The 22,316-nt window shown below is 41.9% G+C and overlaps 2 protein-coding genes across 2 annotated transcripts in view; one reads left to right on the top strand and one right to left on the bottom strand.

Annotated features, from left to right (window-relative positions):
- The window catches only part of LOC147327065 (uncharacterized), a 63,458-nt gene that overhangs the window by 27,937 nt on the left and 13,205 nt on the right, over nt 1–22,316 (top strand). The window lies entirely within an intron of this gene.
- On the bottom strand, nt 10,809–13,239 carry LOC147327067 (uncharacterized). The gene is made up of 8 exons (XM_086297465.1): nt 12,973–13,239; nt 12,760–12,877; nt 12,594–12,685; nt 12,376–12,490; nt 11,898–11,999; nt 11,529–11,696; nt 11,254–11,409; nt 10,809–11,020 (listed from the first exon to the last, which is right to left on the bottom strand). Exons 1-8 carry the CDS (start codon nt 13,237–13,239, stop codon nt 10,809–10,811), a joined length of 1,230 nt encoding a protein of 409 aa, XP_086153591.1.

Raw genomic sequence — 22,316 nt, 5'->3', positions numbered from 1 at the left:
ATCCCTTATAAATGCAGACCTTAAAATAATCTGCAAAGCTCTCTCAAAGAGACTGGAGAAAATAACCCCCCTCTTAATTCATCCTGACCAAACTGGTTTCATAAAAGGTAGGCACTCATCAACAAATACACGTAGATTACTTAATTTGATAGACTACTCATACAGTAAAAACCTAGAAACTACAATATTCTCTTTAGACGCAGAAAAAGCATTCGACAGAGTTAACTGGAAATTTCTATTTGCAACTTTACACAAATTTGGTTTTGGATCCTCTTTCATAAACTGGTTAAAAATATTATATAATTCCCCAACAGCTTGTGTTAGAACAAATGACCAGACATCCTCCAGCTTCTGTCTCTTGAGGGGCACCAGGCAGGGATGCCCACTCTCCCCTTCACTGTTTGCAATTTTTATTGAACCACTAGCAGCAGCAATTAGACAGAATTCAGTAATTAAGGGCATAAAATGCATGAACGTGGAACATAAAATCAGCCTTTATGCGGATGATGTGTTACTCTTTCTCCAAAATTCACAAACCAATATCTCTGGGGTGATTGAATTGATAAACTCTTTTGCAAGAATATCAGATTACTCAATTAACTGGTCAAAATCTACAGTCCTACCGATTAATTGCTCCCTCCATAATTCCTCTTCTACACCACTGCAATCGGGAAATATAAAATATTTAGGTATTAATGTTTCTCCCAAGCTTGCAGATCTAACTAAATTAAACCATATCCCACTTTTAAAGAAGGTAGAAGATGATCTGGCTAGATGGAAATGTCTACCCATATCACTCATGGGAAGGGTTGCCGCTATAAAAATGATGGTCTTACCAAAAATAAATTATTTATTCTCAATGATCCCAACTAAACCGCCACAAGATTGGTTCAAATCTCTAGATTCATGTATGTCCAAATTCCTTTGGAAAAATAAACCCCCACGTATAAGCTTAAAAACGCTACAAAAGACCAAGGATAAAGGAGGACTAGAACTGCCTAACTTTCAGCACTACTTCTTAGCCAACAGGCTTCAGTTTATCTCAGGATGGCTAAAACATACCCTCTTAGATGAACCTTGGCTAGATGTAGAACAAGCACTTTGCAATAATCTAGAGATCTCAGACCTACCATTTATCAGCTCAAACATCCAACGACATGAATGCTTTAAAAGCATCAACATCAGCGCTTCTCTGACAGCATGGTGGGAGTTTCTAAAATTGACAGCGTCTTCATTAATCCCATGCAAACGTACACCTATCTGGAACAACCCTGACATATTACAAAACAATAATATGATAAACTTTTCAGATTGGAGTGGTAAAGGAATCAAATATTTAGAACATATACTAGAAGGAACAGAATTTATTTCATTTGACAGACTAGTTACACAATATGGGATCAACAAGAAAAGATTTTTAGAATATCAACAAATTAAATCCATAGTAAAAAAGAAATTTAAACCGGGTCAAGTTGAACTACAAACACCACCAAGTGTGGTTCAATTTCTTACTCTTAAAACCCCCAAATTACTATCCAAAATATACAGAATGCTTTCTAAAACAGATGAATCAATATCACTTCCTATTGCAAAATGGGAAGCGGATTTATCAGTTAACTTAGACCTAAACTTCTGGTCTCAGATTTGCTTAAAAACCTTTCATCTAATTAGAAATCCCAGTCTTCAATTAATTCAATACAAAATATTACATAGAGTGCACTATACAGGTCATCGGATGTTCAAGATGGGCTTTACGTCTACCAACAACTGCTCACACTGCCAAACCAATTCACTGGACAATTATATCCACGCTCTTTGGTTCTGTCCACCAGTTCAGAAGTTTTGGCGCGAGATATGTGAAGACTTATCGAAGTGTCTGAAATGTAACATTCCAACTTCCCCCTTAGTGTGTTTGTTGGGCAGCTTAGATAATGTCACTTCAGAAAATAATATCGCCCATATGGTTTTCACTGCCCTATGCATAGCCAAGAAAACAGTCCTCATGAACTGGAAAAATAAAAATAATCTTAATTCTAACCAATATAGAAATTATCTATTAGATTACATTAGTCTTGATACAGCCTCTGCCACCACATCAGATCAATTGCTCTGGGCTCCTTTGATCAGCTCCATCACCTAGTGGGGGTGGGGGGTCATAGTTTGGTCCCGCCTTCAATGTTGTGATTGGTGTGGGGGTAGGGACAGGCTTAGGGCGTCGGGGGGTTCCCCGGAGGCATTTTCCTTGGGGGGCTCAACCCGGGGTAGCGGTCATGTCCGGTTAGGGGCTCTGTTGGCTCTCAGGTGACTGTTTCCTCGCGGCTGCGTGCAGCGGGACTAGGGGAGGGTCTGTGCTGACGGACGTGGGTTACTGACCTGGTAGCCTGGCTGCCCCTGGGTGGGTCCGGGATGGGCGTGAGGTTCTGGGGGCGCTCCGTCTCTGGGCTGGGGCCCGGGCCGGGCCTCGGGGGCTTGGGTCCTGGTTGGTGTGTTGCCGGGGTTGTGGGCGGGTGGGTGCATGGGGGCCCAGCCCTGGAGCAGGGTGCCGCCGGTGCATCGAGCCACCTGGGGGGCTCTTCAACTGGTGGGGAAGATTGTCACATCTTGCAGGAGCTTTCCTCTCCTCAGGGGCTCTCTCTACAGGAGGGGGAGATACAGGAGAGGTGGAGGAAGATCTCAGCCTGGGTGTTTATTGTCTTATGTAGTCTGGAAGAAGAGTGGATGGTGGGGTGGGTGCAGTTTTCTCTGTGGTGGGGTTGGGTGGACTGTCCTGGGCTCTGTGGGGCCGGGAGGCGCTGCTGCGCTGGGCCCCGGTCTGGATGGGCCTGGGCCCCCTTTCCCTGGAGGGTCGCGGAGTATGGGGGTGCCTACTGGGGTCAGCGGGGGAGCTGGCCCCAGGGAGGGGTCACTTGCCCCTCCCTTCCTTCCCTCCCCATCTCCAGCTGCCTCCCTCTTCCCGCTCCATCACAACCACCCACACATGCAGGACCTTGGAGTAGGGGTATGTCACCAGGGTGCAGAGGAGGCCACCCCCCCTCCCCCCCCCCCCCCCCCCCCGTCCCCTTCTGGCTGCCCCTGCCTCAATTTTATCCCACAACTTAGACATTCACATTACTCACACTCTCATTACACATACATATAGGATCTTGGGGGTGGGCACGATACACGGAATCCAAAGTACCATCAGGGTGTACACCTCACCCCTGGCGTCGTTGCCCACCTCTCAATGTTAAATAGACGTAGACATTGAGGGCCAGCAGGAGGGACCATGCGCTTACCTGCTGCTCTCTGGCAGGTAGCTCCAAGCCCTCCTGGGTTTTAAATGCACCTTAGAACACACATGCATCAACACTACAATGAGCGGGTGGAGGGAGGTTTGGAGTCTTCTCTCACCCCCATTCACTGCGACCTGCTGGAGCAGGGGGGCTAGGAGGAGGAGTTGGCCGTCCGACTGCGGTCTGGAGTGTGGGGCCTCCCTGCTGCTGCGGAGTCGGGGCGGTCTGCCTCCCCCCACCGCAGGGAAAAGGGTAACACCACCTGGGTCTGGGTGCAGTTCCCCCCCCTCCAGGGGCAAGGGTACCTAGACCCGGGGCTTAGAGTACGCTTGGGGAGTGTGATCGTGTGTACAGCGTCTCTTTATGTCTGTCTCCACGTTGGTTGAGTGTGGAGTAAGTGCATATGAGAGCATGAGGGTGGGAATGGATGTTTGTATATGTGTGTGCCTTTATTTCTGTGTCTATATGTCAGGTTGGGTGTCAGGCGCCACCTCTCTGGGGACATCTTAGGCCCTCCAAGGTATGGAGGCCTATCTCCCCCTACCACCACTTCCCCTGCCAGTGGCGGACTCCCTCAGACGTCGGTGCGTTGGTGGTTCTTTGTGTCCGGGGATGGGCGTCCAGGTACACACCGGCTCACTCCTTGGCGGCCGCTTATCGGGGCCTGGAGCCTGGGGCTTGCTCGGGCCACTTCGGAGGTGGGGTGCCCCCGGCCTCTCGGCCTGGGGCTCGGTCACTCAGGCACGGCTGGCTGCCGGCGGAGCTCACGGGCGCGTCACTGCAACTCCCCCTGGCTTCTGCTCCGCGGCTGCTGAGTGAGCCCTCATCTGGGACTCTCCTCAGCTCTGTTGGTCTTCCTTGGTCTCTTGTGTTCTGGGGGCCTTGTGTTCTGGGGGCCTCTGGATGTCTGGAGTTTTGATCTCCTCCATACCTGCTTCATGCCCTGGAGGACGGGGCTGTGGCCCCCCCACACCCTCTAGCAGATCATTACATGAAGGAACCTTTTAAAAAACAAAAAACAAGCGCGTCCATGCTCACAGGTGTACACACGGGTGATCACACCCACAAACTACACCCTTTTTGGCTCCTACCTCAAAGCACACTGTGTTCTGTTGATCTTATGTGCTGCACAATAATGTTTAATATTTAGTATTTACTGTCATATTCCCATATATCATTGTGATGTTGTTTATTCTATTACTCTTGTTCTCTTCTGCTTGTTTTCTTTTTTCTTTCTCAGCAGGTGACCCAGGTGATTGATATATGCATTTTCTTTTTCTTTTTCTGCTCATTCTGTTGGTTTTTGGTTTTTGCCCTTCTCCCCCGTCCCTCTTCTCAGCTGTTTCTCTTTCCCTCTTTCTTTCTCCCCTTCTTTCCCCCAGTCAAGTCTGTCCCATGTTCAGTAAGTGAAAATAAAATAAACAATAAAAGGTGAATCAAATGGACCATTATGGCAAGGCTGGGATGGTCAATTTGGTAAAGTAAATCCGTTGGGCATCTTTCTTTGCCTTTAGACAACAATTCTGATGGCAAAAGAGCCAAACGGGACAGGCAAAAAAAAAAAAAAAAAAAAGTAACTGAGCTGTTGAGAAACTGCTTTTTCAATGATCTTACTTAAAAATGGGAGATTTGAGATCGGCCTTTAGTTGTTCATTTGTGTCTTGTCAAGATTGTCCTTTTTCAGTATAGGTTTTATTACAGCAGTTTTTAGTGATTCTGGAAACACACCTGATAATAAAGAAAAGTTGACGATCTGTAACAGGTCTGACTCTAAAGTATTTGAGACCTTTTTGAAAAAACTTGTTGGCAGGACATCTAAACAGCAGGAGGAGGAGTTCAGTTGACCTAAGATGTCCTCCAGGTCTTTGCTGTTAATCGGGTGAAACTGTTTCATGGTGTTTAAACAGTTTTTTGGTGGATACAGTACATATCCTGGATCTGCTGTTGATGTACCAATTGCTTGTCTAATTTTTTGGATTTTTTCTGTGAAGAATTTGGCAAAGTCATTGCAGGCCATGGTCGAATGAAGTTCAGCTGCCACTGACACAGGAGGGTTTGTTAGCCTGTCAGCTGTAGAAAATAAGACCCGAGCATTATGGCTGTTTTTAGTGATGATGTCAGAGAAGTAGGACCTTCTTGCACTCCTCAGTTGTAAATTATAATTGTGAAGTTTCTCTTTATAGATGTCATAATGAGGAGGTTTGTTTTTCTCCATCTGCGCTCAGCTTTCCTACACTCTCTTTTTTCATTTTTCACTAGTGTGGAGTTTCTCCATGGAGACTTTTTCCTTCCAGAGATAACCTTCACCTTAATGGGAGCAATAGTGTCCATTACATTTAACATGTTAGCATTAAAGCTATTGACGAGCTCATTGACTGACCCTCTGGACAGGTCAGGTGTTAATGGGAAGACCTGGTTAAAAATCGCACTACTGTGTTCAGTTATACACCGTTTTGTGATCACTGTTGTTGATATATTTATGTGGGCTGAGATTTTACTTTCAAAGAAAACACAGTAATGATCAGACACGCCCACATCAGACACAGTAACCTCTGAAATGCTCAGGCCTTTGGAGATCAGTAGGTCAAGAGTGTGTCCTCTATTATGTGTGGCCTCTGTTACATGCTGAGTCAGCCCAAAGTTGCCCAGAGTGTTACTCAGGTCTTTAGTCCCTTTGTCCTGAGGGTTGTCCACATGAATGTTAAAATCCCCAACAATAATTACACAGTCAAAATCAACACAGATCATAGACAGCAGTTCACTGAGGTCATTAAAAAAGTCTGTGCATTAAGAAACACAACTTTGGATGGGGCCTTCAGCTGTAAAGCCACATATTCAAAAGACTGAAAACTTCCAGGAGATAGCTGCTTACATTGGAATGATTCATTAAATAGGACAGCAACCCCTCCTCCTCTCCTGCTCACCCTGGCCTCACTGATAAAACTGTAGTTAGGAGGGGTCGTCTCGATGAGAACAGCTCCACTGTTACCTTGGTCCAACCAAGTTTCAGTTAAAAACATAAAATCAAGGCTGTGCTCAGTGATTAAATCATTAATTAAAAATGTTTTCCCAGCTAAAGATCTAATGTTTAATAAAGCCAACTTAAGTGTTTTAGAGGTATTACTTGTCCCCTCGTGTTTGGGAGCAGTCTCAAGGTTCAAGGTTCAAGGTTCTTTATTTGTCACATGCATAGTTATACAAGTATAACACACAGTGAAATGTAGCCTGACACGCTCCTCGACATGTGCAAAAATTGGGGGGGGGGGGGGTGTAGAGGAAGAACATTATATATATATATATACATACATATAGTATATACACTGGGTGAATGTGCAGTAGTAGCAGCAAGCAGGTGAATTCTGTACATTAATATGAATAGACATCTGACTATTTTACAGGATAGACAATATAAACATATTTAAAATTAAAGGAATTGAAATGTACATTGTGCCTTGGTTTAGTGTCTGGAAGAGTCCTGTCTCAGTCAATTATAGATGATGTGAGAGGGCGGGTGTGTGTGTTTAGGGCACGGATGGCTTGGGGATAGAAGCTCCTCTTGAGTCTCTCTGTCCTTGCCCGGAAGATGCGGAACCTTCTACCAGATTGCAGAAGTTGGAACAGTTTGTTGCCAGGATGGGACGGGTCCTTCAGTATCTGCGCTGCTCTAGTCCGGCATCTCCTGGTGTAGGTGTCCTGAAGCGGGGGGAGAGCAATCCTGCAGCAGCGTTCTGCTGTACGGATCACTCTCTGGAGAGCTTTTTGGTCCTTCACACAGCTGTTCCCAAACCACGATGTCATGTTCTGTGTGAGGATGCTCTCCACAGCGCCTGTATAGAAAATCCTGAGGATCTTTGGAGAGACCCTGAACTTCCTCAGTTGTCGTAGGTGATACAGGTGCTGCCTAGCCTTTTTGGTCTGGACCTGAATGTGGGCAGCCCATGTCAGGTCTGAGGAGATGTGGACACCAAGATACTTGAAGGACTGCACCCTCTCCACTGGAGCTCCATTGATGATGATGGGCTTGTAGTCTGTGGCACACAAGGTATGTTTACTATGTGGGAACATTACAACTTAGATGTTTTACAGACTAACACGTGAAATATTTATAATACAATTAACGAAAAGAAAAATGAAGGTAGAATCCAATACAAGTATGCAGATATAGGAGAAAATTTATTGATCGTGAAAAATACTCAAGATAAAATGATATCTGCAGGCATGAGGGATGTAGTGTGGTTCATTTCACTCAGGCACCTTCCTTAAAGCGCGTAGTCCAATGGAGTTGTTTTGTTACTACCAAAAAATACCCTACGAAAAACTGTGATGAAGATAAGACGCTTGAACACCTCTTGTTGGACTGTTATAGGACAGTTGAGATAAGACTGAGGACGATGGAAATTGGATATGATGTTAATATTAATGTTAAAGCAATTAAATATGGTCTATTTAAAGAAAAAAATGGGTGAAGACAAAAAGGAGATTATTTTGGTTAATAATGTGTGTAATAAATACTCACATTTGGAAAACAAGAGCCAAAGCTGTAATTGAACAGAAAATCATAAGTAGTGATGTTGTGAGTAAACATTATTACAGATTTGAGAATAAGAAGAACTTTAGACCTTAACCTTGGCAGAGTTTTACGTTGGGATGTGTAAAAATCGTAAGTTTAATAAGTGGCTTGTGAGTTTCTGTTTCTGTATCTTTCTCTAACTTTTAACTGTGTCCCTTCCTTTGACGAGCAAAATGTCTTGTATGTAATTGTATTTTGTATTCTTTATTAAGTTGTTTAAAAAAAAACAACAACAAAAAAAAACCAGAAGAAGAAGAAGAAAAAAAGCAAAACCGGCTAAGACCAAGACTCGCTCATTCCGTGCCAAGTGAGCTTGGCGGATGGTGACTCCGCCAAGGAGCTCAACAAGTTCCTTGGCGGAGTCACCATCGCCCAGGGTGGTGTGCTGCCCAACATCCAGGTCAGAGGGTTAGGGTGCTGCTGCCCAAGAAGCCTGTGAAGGCAAAGTAAGAGCTGGTGACTCTGCTTCAAGCTGAAAACAAACAAAGGCTCTTTTAAGAGCCGCACACTTCTCTCTGATTAAACATCCTCGTGATTCCTAATAATCTTCAGACATTATAAATTCTACACTGAACAAAAATATAAACACAACACTTTTGTTTTTGATCCCATTTTTCATGAGCTGAACTCAAACATCTGAAAAATTTTCTACATACACAAAGGACCCATGACTCTGAAATATTGTTCTCAAATCTGTCTTAATCTGTGTTAGTGAGCACTTTTCCTTTATCAAGATAATCCATCCAACCTCACAGGTGTGGCATATCAAGGGGCTGATTAGAGAGCATGAATATTGTACATGTGTGCCTTAGAATTTTGGCCTTAACATTAAAAGATTAGGAGCTGATTGTAATCATAATGCACAAACATTCGACTAAAAGAGCTTATGTTAAGAAACCAATTATATACTCTCCACTTTCACTCTATACATACTGCTGATGAGATTGTGCTTCAGAAATCAGCTTTTCTTGCTGGTGATGTTTGTGCTGATTGCATCAGCTGTTTGCACCGCTTGATATCATGACCAGATGAGGATAATCGGTTTCTGGCTCCATCCGGCCAGGTAAACAACCTGTCATCTGGCATGGTTTTCTGTCTGTTAGTAGTGTGAAAGTGAGACGACCTGTCCAGGTGCACTAAGCCTCTCTCCTTATGACATCTGGGGCAGAATCCAGCCTAATGACCCAAAACTGAATAAGCAGTTAACAAAAACAGCAAAGAAGAGTGGAAGAAGCAAGGGAGGCAACTCTTGAGTTAATCCTTGCCCCTCTGCTTATATTGCTCCAGTGTCAGAGATCATCATTGAACAGCTGCACCTTATGCCTCTAAGTTTGGCAATTTATGGGTAAGACTGAAATATCTTGAAGAAGGAGAACCTCCTACAAGGGAGTATGTTGCGGAGGAGTTGCTATTTCATTCCTCGTGTGAAAACTCGCGACATTTACTCTTTCATCTCCCTGTCAAACAGAAGAGACTTCGAACTGTGCTTCTTCCAGGAAGCCCCGCTTCGACGTTTCATGGAGATTTTCCTTTCACACTCTGGCCACCAAAAATGGAAAGAGTGGACTGTAGAACTATCTCTTCAAATTGAAGTGACAACACTCATGGTAAATTTTTTGAACAGGAAGAATACCTGATCAACACATTGAATTATATCTGAAAAGATATTGTGATGTGTTACATCCACCTATTAAACTGGTGGATAAATTCAGCCTGTGGTATGGGGTACTGAAGTTTAAAGTTTGTCTGCAGAGGGATGAGGATGGACAGCTCATCCAAATCCCAAACTCCATCTCCCTGGGCCCGTACAATGGTTGAGTTATCGACCATTGTACGGGCAAGCGGCTAGATGCTTCATTTGGCAGGGTTTGGATCACCAAGTAAAAGAATGTCCCATGATTAAGTGGTGGAAATGCGTAAACATGGGACACAAAGCCAAAGCATGCAAAAATGAAAGTGAATGCTCTCTGTGTGGCCAAAAAGGACAAATTTTTTTTTTTTAAATGTCAAAGATCGACCAATATAGCTAAGAATCCAGAGCAACCTTCTTCTGCTCTTGGGACGACTGATTTACAGCAGACAATAGGAACTCTAGAACACTCGGATATGGGCTGGCTGATTGCAACTCAAGCCCTAGCAGAAGAACAATTGTCTCCAGAACAGTCAGGAAACCTTTCACACCCTGAGTCTCAAGTGCCTCCTACTTTGATTGTACTGCTGAACAGGTTATATCTGAGGAGGAGCATCTGGATCCAACAAGAAGGTAGTGGAGGTTGTGAAGAAGAAAAATCAGATACACGTGATAAATATGACTCAAACTCAACAACATCAGAGGTTGACAGTGAGAATAATGGCAACAAAGAAGAAAAGGACGACGAAAGTGATGAGGACGTCGCGTCAGAAAGCTATGAAAGCGCGAGTGAAAGCGAAGAATTTTCGGAGTTAAAACCAACTGGGAAAACTATACTAGGCCATGAAGGGTCACCCTGCTATGGAAGAACTGATTAATGCCCCCCCAATCGAGGAACTGGGAAAAGGAGAATTATGTGACTCTATTGTGGCATTACGTGTTCACTAAAAAAAAAAAAAAAAAAAAAAGAAAGAAAAAAAGTGATACAAGTAATATAAATAATTATAGCCAAAAAACAATAATGAATGTTGATTATAAAATTAGCTAAAATTATAATAAATAGGTTGGAAGATGTATTCGATAAAATTATTGTGAAGGAACAGACATGTGTCGTAAACGGACGCCAGATATGGGATAATTTGTGCACCCTGAGTGAGGCAACAACAACAATAAAGTATCATTAAATTAGATGGGAAATAATGATTCAGGGTAAACAACTGCACCAAGGAAATTCCATTTTTCTTCTCAAAATGTAAAATGTCTGTTGAAAAATCACATTAAACAGAGATGTGATTAACTTTTTATTTTACCAAACATAACATCAATGATGACACAATCAGTCTTCATCAGAAGTGCTCAAATCACTCTCAGTGGCATCGTCTGGAATGTCCTCCTCCTCCGAGTCCATTTCCAGGAGTGGTTGGTGGCTGAGGATTCTCTTGTACACGTCCTTTACTTTGAGCATTTCAGCTTTCAGTTCACTTTGTTTTTTTAAAACCAGGCTACAGAGTCCCTTCTGTGCATCCTCCGACATGCCAACAAAGGAGGCTGTAAAAAGAACAAAACAAATAAATATGAGAAAAGTAAAAAAGAAAAACAACAAAAAACCTCACCTCATAAACACAAGGAATTAGGATGCTGTAATTAAACATTTTTTTAAAAGGGAGAAGGCAGTGTTAGCTAGCAATCTAGATATAGGTAAAAGATCCAGTAAGACTTTAGCATCTGCTCTTATTTTCAATCGATTCATCAAAAAATTAATAAATAAATAAAGTGCTTACAGTCTGAGGAGATTGTCCCCAACACCACAGATCGCATTCGCAACACTGTCCAGCGATGCCGCATCTCCCTGCAAAGGATCATCTCCTCCTCTCTCAGGCGCCTCACAGCCATCACCTTCTCAAAGACCTTTCTCTTTGTCCGGAGGTCAGCAGCAGCTACAGTTTAACAACATCAGATGGGAAAACATAGTAGCATATTATGATTCAAGAACAAAACATTCAACTACTGCTCAGATACTGGGAGTTTGTTTAAAAAGGATATTTAGAAATCAAGAGCTTACTTGTGCTCTGCCAGGGCCAAACGTCGGTCTGCATGAGGGCATCACTGGATACGATTTGCTTTGTTGGTTCAGCGAGCTTGTTGTAGTCGTCAACAGCAGCCGCCAAGCATTTCTTCTCAACTAAGATGACCTTGCGAATTCTGTGTCGCCTCTTGTTGCTATCTGTAAATAATCATAAAAAATTCACACCTTCACATAATGTATATAGTTACATTTTAATCTACACTCATCAATTAGTTTGCTAGAACAAATCACATCCAGCTCAAACAAACCTGGATCTGATTTTATTCTGTTTACACAGTAGCTGTACAAGCTGTACAAACTCAGCATCAAACGGTCCATTTCAAAGAAACTGGGACGTACCATTTTGTCTGTAAAGACTTTGTGTTCGCACTCTGATGATGACGACAAGCTCATCTATTCGTGCCTGCAACGCTCCAAGGCTGCCATCAGTTTGATCACTTTCTAAGTGAGAGGAATATTAATCAGAACACAGGATGAGTAACAGTCACCAAACTACAGTGGACTCTGTAATCACTGACTTGATGACATTCATTATAAGACATCTGGAGCCTTCATGTGCTGCATTATCATGATAATCATGAGATAACAAGTATGTTGGTGTTCAGGTTTATAAAACCAACTAGTACGACATCATTTCAACCCAGGTTCTATCCAATTTGATGAAACACAACAACTCTGCCATAAATTCTGCTTTTACAAGGCTTATTTTTCATTGTTTGTTGACACTGTCAGAAAGATCTTAATTCTACCTTAAGTTCTTTAATGAGGCCATGGTGGGTCCTATTGTTATACATGAGTGCATTATATTGAGACTCACCTTCAGCCCATTTCTGCACATCAGCCACCCATTGCTGCAGTGTATCGTCATCCACACCCAGCTCATTTCTGCTCGCATTCAGGCTCTCCACTTGTTCTCTAAGGATCCTTATGATCTAAGAATGCATTCATAAATGTCATTCATATTGACATTAAAAGAGTACTGGTGTTTTCCCCCCCATTACCACACACATTAAAATGGATGTTGAAAAAAATGACCTTTAGATATCTCTGGCTCAAAGTGCGGCCCAGTTGTTCCACTTTCCTTTTGTTCCAGCCCAAAGCCAGGAGGGTCAGCATGTTTGTTCGCCCTGCATTTCAGTTAGTATACAAATTAGAATTAATGAGCAGGAGACTGAGTGGAATCTCAGACACGGACACATACCTGCTTTAGACATGTACTTCGTTGTGATGGCCGCCCGAGACAGGAAACCGTTTACTTGTTCCACCTCTTCTCCAACTGTTGAACCGGCCCCATCCTGAAACGCACCTCCCCATTTGATCTATAGAAAGGAGGTCACAATACATGACTGCTGAATTCATTCAACCTTATAACAAAATGTCTCAAACTAATCCAAAACTACAAGCTGCAGTATACCTCGCATTTCCAAGTGTGAGCCTTTGCATGCATGACGGAGAGAAAAGGACGCATTGACAAGAGGTTCCTCAGCTCAGGGCACTGCTGAGCCACCTTGGTTAAATAGGGGAAATATTTACAGGCCACATCAGAGCAAAGGAACGTAATATGTCCTGGGACGTTAGCTGCCAACTTCCTCTGGAGAAAAAGGGGGTAAGCAAAGATCTCCCCTCGAAACATGTTCAATGCAGCTAAGAGAACTCCGTGGCGACAAACAGCTATTTCCATGCCCTCCTCATCCAACTTCCCAGTGGACTTTTTGGACGACTCCTTTGCTGCAGTCCAAGATGAAGACTGGATCCACTGACACACACGGTGTGACTGTGGATCCAGAGTAGCTAACATATTGTCTATAAGACAAGGCCTGGCCTCTTTCCACTTTTGCGAGGACACCATATTTCTGATCGCCCAGTGAGTAGCAGCTGACTCAGACGACGTCTCACAAGTCATGGCTGCGTCCTCTTCTCCAGCCTCCAACAACTGAAGGAGCTCCTGACGAAGCACCTCAGTTCCACACACTAACAGAAAAAAAATAAAGAAAGGAAGAAACTCTTCCACAAAGTGAAAAACACTCTAGGCAGTATGTTTCTTAGGACTGCACAAAAGCCCTGCATAACTCAACTATAACAACAAATATAAAAGTAAACAGAAATCACAATATATACGAGAAGGTAAAGTACCTTTTGTTGGGTTGACACTGGCAACATAACTAGGTTCTTCACGTGGACATTGATGCTGCTCTCTGGACACTGCCCCCCCCCGTGTCCAAGGCAAGGCAAGGCAAGGCAAATTTATTTGTATAGCACAATTCAACAACAAGGTGATTCAAAGTGCTTTACAGAGACATTAGAAACAAAAAGAAATAAAAAGCATGATTTAAGATTGATTAAAACAAGCAAACAAACAAACTAACTAAACACACACATTCACATTCACACCTGTTCGCGCGATCTGAACCCTTATCGTAAGGGGAGCTACCAGTCCTTCTGTGGATGAGCTACTTTCTATTTTAAATTCCCTGAATTTAAAATACTCTCTAGACCCAGTCTAGACCCAGCTGGGGAGCTACCCAGAGCTCTAAACCCTTATCGTAAGGGGAGCTACCAGTCCTTCTGTGGACGAGCTACTTTCTATTTTAAATTCCCTGAATTTAAAATACTCTCTAGACCCAGTCTAGACCCAGCTGGGGAGCTACCCAGAGCTCTAAACCCACTTAACAAACAAACAAACAAACAAACAAACAAAACAGTATATAAAATAAGTAAGTTTTGAAATTTAAGATAAAATCAGAACAGTAGATAAAATCAGTAGTTAATGTAAGTTTTGAAATTTAAGCTTAAAAGTGTGGATTTGGTGCTTTATTCAAATGCAGCTGAGAATAGGTGAGTCTTCAACCTGGATTTAAATAAACTGAGTGCTTCAGCTGATCTGAGGCTTTCTGGGAGTTTGTTCCAGATATGAGGAGCATAAAAGCTGAATGCAGCTTCTCCGTGTCTGGTTCTGACTCTGGGAACTGATAAAAGACCGGATCCAGATGACCTGAGGGATCTGGAAGGTTCATACTGGGTCAGGAGGTCACTGATGTATTTTGGTCCTAAACTATTCAGAGCTTTATAGACCAGCATCAGAACTTTAAAGTCTATCCTCTGACGGACAGGCAGCCAGTGTAAAGACCTCAGACCTGGACCGATGTGGTCCACTTTTTTGGTCTTAGTGAGGACTCGAGCAGCAGAGTTCTGAATGAGCTGTAGTTGTCTGACTGATTTTTTTAGGTAGACCTGTAAAGATGCTGTTACAGTAATCAAGCCTACTAAAGATGAATGCATGGACTAGTTTTTCCAGGTCCTGTTGAGACATCAGATCTTTTATCCTTGAAATATTCTTGAGGTGATAGTAAGCTGACTTTGTTATTGTCTTAATGTGTTTTTCTAAGTTTAGGTCTGCATCCATCACTACACCCAAATTTCTCGCCTGGTTTGTGGTTTTTAGATGTATAGATTGAAGTTCTCTGGTGACCTGTAATCGTTTTTCTTTGGCGCCAAAGACTATTACCTCAGTTTTGTTTTTGTTTAGCTGGAGAAAATTGTGGCACAACCAGTCATTAATTTCCTCAATGCATTTACCAAGAGCCTGTACAGGGCCTTGGTCTCCTGGTGACATTGCGATATATATTTGTGTGTCATCTGCATAGCTATGATAGTTTATTTTGTTGTTCTTTATAATCTGTGCCAGTGGGAGCATGTAAATGTTAAACAGAAGGGGTCCCAAGATGGAACCTTGGGGAACTCCACATGTGATACTTGTCTGCTCAGATGTGAAGTTACCTATTGATACAAAGTATTTCCTGTTTTCTAAGTATGTTTTGAACCAGTTTAGTACAGTTCCTGAAAGACCTGTCCAGTTCTCCAGTCGTTTGAGTAATATGTTGTGGTCAACTGTGTCAAATGCTGCACTGAGATCCAGTAAAACTAAGACTGACATTTTTCCACTGTCTGTATTCAGACATATGTCATTAAACACTTTTGTCAGAGCGGTTTCAGTGCTGTGGTTCTGTCTAAAAACTGACTGGAAGGCATTGTAGCAGTTATTCTGTTTTAAGAAGTAACTGAGCTGTTGAGAAACTGCTTTTTCAATGATCTTACTTAAAAATGGGAGATTTGAGATCGGCCTGTAGTTGTTCATTTGTGTCTTGTCAAGATTGTCCTTTTTTAGTATAGGTTTTATTACAGCAGTTTTTAGTGATTCTGGAAACACACCTGATAATAAAGAAAAGTTGACGATCTGTAACAGGTCTGACTCTAAAGTCTTTGAGACCTTTTTGAAAAAACTTGTTGGCAGGACATCTAAACAGCAGGAGGAGGAGTTCAGTTGACCTAAGATGTCCTCCAGGTCTTTGCTGTTAATCGGGTGAAACTGTTTCATGGTGTTTAAACAGTTTTTTGGTGGACACAGTACATATCCTGGATCTGCTGTTGATGTACCAATTGCTTGTCTAATTTTTTGGATTTTTTCTGTGAAGAATTTGGCAAAGTCATTGCAGGCCATGGTCGAATGAAGTTCAGCTGCCACTGACACAGGAGGGTTTGTTAGCCTGTCAACTGTAGAAAATAAGACCGGAGCATTATGGCTGTTTTTAGTGATGATGTCAGAGAAGTAGGACCTCCTTGCACTCCTCAGTTGTAAATTATAATTGTGAAGTTTCTCTTTATAGATGTCATAATGAACCTGGAGGTTTGTTTTTCTCCATCTGCGCTCAGCTTTCCTACACTCTCTTTTTTCATTTTTCACCAGTGTGGAGTTTCTCCATGGAGACTTTTTCCTTCCAGAGATAACCTTCACCTTAATGGGAGCAATAGTGTCCATTACATTTAACATCCTTTACGGCAGAGTCACCCACAATCAGAGTTTCAGGCCTAGCCTTTAGCTTTCCCTGTGGCCTTTCACTTTCATTTTCAGACCTTACTTCGCTGCTTTTAGATGGATGGTTGTCCGATATAGATCCAGGGTCCTTTGATAGTGGAGCAAATCTGTTCTGCAGTTTCACATTCAGTTGTTTTGGAGGTTTGTTGTTAACCTTCCTATTCGCGGTTGTCCAGTCCTGTTTCCTCTCGTATACAGGGGTAGAAGAGCTTCTCTGTCTCGTAGGAAGTGAAGGCCAGTCGGTTTCAGAGATTTCAGCTCGCTGTGCTCTGCCCGTGATACGTCCTCCCCCTTCCAGGAGACATGATTTATGTCTTGGTTTTACACCAAGACAGTCCAAGGGGGGATTATCACTTGAGGATTTATAATAATGCACAGAGTCTACTTTCTTGGTCATGTTATCTGTGCTCCTTAGCAGTGTACTAGCTTGCTCATCGCCATTGTTTTGAATCAAAGGCAAGGTTGTTTCATTTCCACATAGTCCATTTACCTCCACGTTTACTTCTAAGCGATGAATTTTTGTCTCCAGTACTGCAATCTTCTGCAGGAGGCTGTGGTAGTCATCTGTGGAGAGGGAAGGCATCTTGTTGCTAGTTAGCCTAGCGGTTAGCACCTTTCCAGGCTATTGCGGTGCCCAGATGCTGTAATCAGGCTTCAGCTGTGTCTAGGCCACAGACACACGGAGCGCTGAGGATAAGGTAACTATAAAAATGTTGCTGTTTCTGTTAAGAACACTTTAGTCCTAATGATCCATAAGTGTCCAGAAGCTATCGCAGGTAAGCTCATACGGAAAAAAGGGAAAAAATCAGCATAAAAATCAATAAAAGAAGCAAAGCATTTAAGGAGCAAAGAGATGAAGCGTCCACACTCGCAAAAGGGGAGGAGAAGTCCAGAGAGCAGGGGGGGGGGGGGGGGGGGGGGGGATTGAAGAATATTTACTTACTGAAATTCTTTGGTGAAAACAAGTTGTGAGATAAAATCAATGGTTGTGTGAACACTGACCACATGGCATGCAACTAGTACATCGACTGGTTGATGGTCTTTGAGGAATAAAATCTCCCTGTCTGTCACGTTTTTTCCAGCGCACTGGTCTTGGCTAAAGTTCACTCTGTGCATCATTCTACGCAATTAACAAGGAAAAAAGGGAACACCTAAAATACAGTCTATGATTAAAGCAAAGATTATCAAACATCTTAAGTTAACCAACTTAATTTGACATAAACTTTAAAAAAAATTCAAATAACAACTGTTTCCACTAAAAATGTTACCTGCATATCTTGAAGGAGTTCGTCAGCAGCCTGAAGCTCTTCCTCCAGCTCAGGATCCTCTGAATCACTCATTTTCAAGCTAAAGAGGAAAGAGATTTTTGCAGAACTCAGTGACATAAACACATAACTAACGCAATTCAAATTATTTTCAGTCTTGGCGCTCCGGTTAACGTTAGCAATTAACGTTAGCATCATCAGTTTGTAAAGAGCTAGCAGAACTCTTAGCGCAAAAACTGCTTTACGCACCATGTGAGGGTATTTTGCAGCACACAGGTCCTTTAACGTTTGTAATAGATTTAATCCATCATCGTTGGATTAAATGGCTAATGCTGCAGTAGCCACGTGTAGTCGTTACCTAGCAAGCATGCTGACGGTAGCTGTAGCCATTTTTAAATACATTAAACCGTTTCGAGATCAGTCACCTCTGTTTGTTTGAAGCCGGCTCTTGAGAAGTCCGTGGATTAGGCTGCGGTGAGGAACGCTGGCGGCGCGAACGTCGTTTCCGATCATTGGTTAAATGTGATCATGTGACTGATGCAAGCCAGATCCTTTTATTTAGCAAAACTGTGATTAATAGTTAAATATTATTGTTGAGGGGCACAGACAAGACTCCGCACGCACACACACATTAAAAAAAAATAAATAATAATTTTTTTCCTCGTTTCCGCCAAAGGCCAGTAGATGGCCGTAGTTTCAAGCACTCCTGTTTTCTTTTACGTCCTCAAATCAGATGTAAATTCAGGAGTCCGTCAAGCACCGTCTCACATTTGTTTCTGAACAGCCAAAATGAGTGGAAGAGGAAAGGGAGGTTTTGTTGCCTGAGTTTATCCCTTCCCTTCTGCTTGTAGCCCTTGTGTTCTTGAACATGCCCCCTTATGTGCCTTTGCCCTATGCCTCTAAATTTGGCAATCTATGGGTAAGGTTGAAATATGGTGGAAGTAACGATCCACCCTCCCGCGATTATGTGGCGGAGGAACTCCTTTTCCAATCTTCTTGGGTAAATCCCCAGGACATCTATTCTTTCATTTCGTTACCCAATAGAAGAGAGTTTGAGCTGTGCTTCCTTCAAGAAGCCCCCTTACGACGGTTCTTGGAAATTCATCATACCAACTTAAATCACCCGAAGTGGAAGGAATGGTCTGTAGAATCTCCAGTCCAGCTAGAAGTCACAACAATTGTGGTGAAATTTTGGACAGGGAGAGTTCCAGACCAAGACATTGAGCTCTATCTACAAAGGTACTGTGAAGTCTTGCAACCTCCTGTGAAGCCGGTTGACAAATTCGGCTTATGGTACGGAGTAAGAAAATTCAAAGTACGAATGCGGAGAGATGGAGCAGGTCATATTGTTTCCATCCCTAACTCCATCTCTTTGGGCCCTTTTAATGGGCGTGTCATATATCCTGGACAGGCAAACAGATGTTTCGTCTGCCAAGCTTTAGACCACCAAGTAAGAGACTGTCCTACCTTTAAGTGCTGGAAATGCGGGGAGTTGGGTCATAAAGCTAAAGAATGCCAAAATGACAGCGAGTGTTCTCTATGCGGACTGAAGGGACACACCTTCTTTAAATGTCCCAAATCCTTTGCTAATATAACTAAAGCTTCCCAGCAGCCCTCCACGGGTGCTTTTCGCACGAACCTTCCAACCATCTCAGCGCTGTCAGTGGCTTCAAATCCAGCCCCGCTACAGGAAAGGCCCGCACATGGAAATGTGTCCTTGATAAATCCATTGGCTGTCTCAGATGCTGCCTCAGGACAAGAACCAGGCAGTCGTAACACAACAAATCTTCCGGGAGTAACGGAGCCGCAGACACACAATAACAACATAAAAGAGGATTTGACGCTTTCAAGACAACCCGAAGAAATGGCAGTTGGAGGTGGAGAGGAACCGGGAGACCAATCCTTCTCACAAACCTCTGATGTGGAATGTGAGAGCGATGACGAGCGAAGGGAAAGCGAGGAAGAAAATTCATCTGAAAGCTATCTAAGTGCAAGTGATAGTGAAGAATCACCCATTTCGACTCCTGTGGAGATTTCTCCTACAGATGATCCTGCAGGACAAGATGATGTGGATCCACAAACAGGGATCTTTCTTAACAAACAGCATCCTGCGATGGAGAAATTGGTCAATGAAACAACGACAGGAGGAAGGAAAAGAAGTGTCTCGATGGCGTCTTATGGCAGAGATAAGAGAAAAGACGATCGATCCAGCCCTCCGCAAGGTAATGTTGAATCTACAATGTTCCCTCCCTCTACTGAATAACCCTCCTACTACATAAATATGAGCATTCTTAAAATAATAACATGGAATGTTAGAGGGTTACAATCAGAAAGACTAAGGAAGAAGAAAGTGCTTTTTCTGCAAAAACTGGACTATGACATATTATGCCTTCAAGAATTAAGATTGAAAACCAAGGAAGATATTGAAGAACTGATTAAATTATGGGGTCCAAGCCACTCAGTAGTCTCAATAGGGGAAGATAGTGCAGACGGGGTGGGCTTTTTCTTCAAAAACACTCATGTGAACATCATAAAGAAAAGAGATATAATACCAGGACGGCTTTTACTTGTTGATTGCCATTATGGTGGTCAAAAATTTCGGTTAATTAATGTGTATACTGCACCAGAAAGAACAAAGAAAATGCAATTACTAAAGAAAATGAGACATTTGTTGGAATGTGGGTTTAATACTGTTCTATGTGGGGATTTTAATATGGTTACGGAAGAGAATGATAGGATTGCTAGTACAATTTTCAAAGAGTCCAGGGAAGGCAAATTACTTACACAAATATGTAATGACGCATCTCTTAGGGATTTATATAGGATCTTAAACCCTCAGACAATTCATTTTACAAGGTTTGACTCATCCTCTAAAACTAGAATAGATAGGATTTATATATCTTCCGAGATTGTAGCTTTAAGATATAATGATTTCGTAACAGATTTCTCTGATCATAAGGTAGTCAGAGCTACGATTTTGTGTGGCACTGACCCCCCTTCCACTTATTGGAAATTAAATACGAGCTGTCTAAGTGACGGGGCACTAGTTTTGGAATTAAAGGTAGAAATTGTGAAAGTTTTGCAACTTAAAAAACTCACAACATCTGATATACAATTGTGGGAGATACTGAAAGAACGGATGCGAAATTTTTTTAAATTTAAATGTAGAGAAATAAATTATGCAAAAAATATAAAGTATAACGAACAAGTAAATCAATACATATTGTTGAAGAATAAAAAATTTAGAAAAGAGGATGAAGAGAACCAGATTGAAGAACTTAGAGTTAGTATTGAAAAAGTAAATAATGAAATATTATTCAACATACAAAAATCAATGGGAGGTGATATAAATGGTAATAAAGATTATATGATTGGTGCTAACCAAAAGAAACGTAATAATGAGTTCATTTCTTCTATAAGAGATGAGGGAGGAAACTCCTTCGTAAAAGAAGTAGATAAAAGGCGAGTTATCAGAAGGCTATGTGCCCATATGTTCTCTCCGTTATCTACAAAAACAAGTGCAGTAAAATATTTGTTAAGTAAAATAGAGCCTCTGGACTCCATCCAATATACCTCACTTTTAGGAAATATTACTAAAGAGGAGGTAGAATGTGCGATCAGTCAGTTAAACATAAACAAAACCCCTGGTTTAGATGGGCTTCCGTCCGAATTTTATAAAATAGTTGTGAATGAAATATCCAAATTTTTAGCCACTGTTTTTAATGAAGGCATGCATGAGGGAACTTTGGGTGACTCCTTTTATAATGGATTAATGTGTTTGCTATATAAGAAAGGGGAAAGAGATAATATAAATAATTATAGACAATTGACAATAATGAATGTTGATTACAAAATATTTGCTAAAATAATTATGAATAGGTTTGAAGAAGTATTAGATAAAATTATAGAAAAAGAGCAAACATGTGCAACAAGAGGTCGTCTGATGTGGGATAATTTATGTACTCTGCGTGAAATAATTTACAGTAGAAAAGACACAGAATTTTTTATTTTAAGTCTCGACCAAAGGAAAGCTTTTGATTACATTTCCCACTCTTATTTGTGGGAAGTAATGAAAGCATATAATATGCCTGAAACCTTCATCTCCATGATTAAAGTATTATATAAAAAATCCCTTGTCCAGATTAAAGTAAACGGAAGACTGACCGAACCCTTCCATGTCGAATGTGGAGTGAAACAAGGATGTCCTTTAAGCGCAGCCTTATATGTTCTGGCAATAAATCCGTTACTTAAAACAATCAATAGTGATAGCCGTTTTACTGGATACATCCTAAATGACACATACAAGGTGACAGCCCTTGCTTATGCGGATGATGTCTCTGTAATTATTAAAGATCAAAAGGAGCTATCAATACTTAAAGATTTGCTAACAAAATACGAACAAGCTTCTGGTGCTAAGCTAAACCAGGAAAAGACCGAAGGAGTTTGGTTTGGACAAAACTTAAAAGAACCTGTAATTGATTTAAAAACTAACAAGGAGATGAAGATTTTAGGTATTTGGATTACTAAAAATGATCCATGTCTTTTGAATTGGAAAAAGAAAGAGAGTGAAATAGAAACGAAGTAGCTAAATGGGACAATAAAAATACAAACTATAAAGCG

The sequence above is a fragment of the Aulonocara sp. 'chitande type north' Nkhata Bay genome, linkage group LG6 (assembly GCF_057382095.1).
Source record: "Aulonocara sp. 'chitande type north' Nkhata Bay isolate Kocher_YH1m ecotype deep benthic linkage group LG6, A_spYH_male_GT1.1, whole genome shotgun sequence".
Lineage (NCBI taxonomy): Eukaryota > Metazoa > Chordata > Actinopteri > Cichliformes > Cichlidae > Aulonocara > Aulonocara sp. 'chitande type north' Nkhata Bay.
Note: the sequence above shows the minus strand (reverse complement) of the source record. Positions and strands in the feature narration are given on the sequence as shown.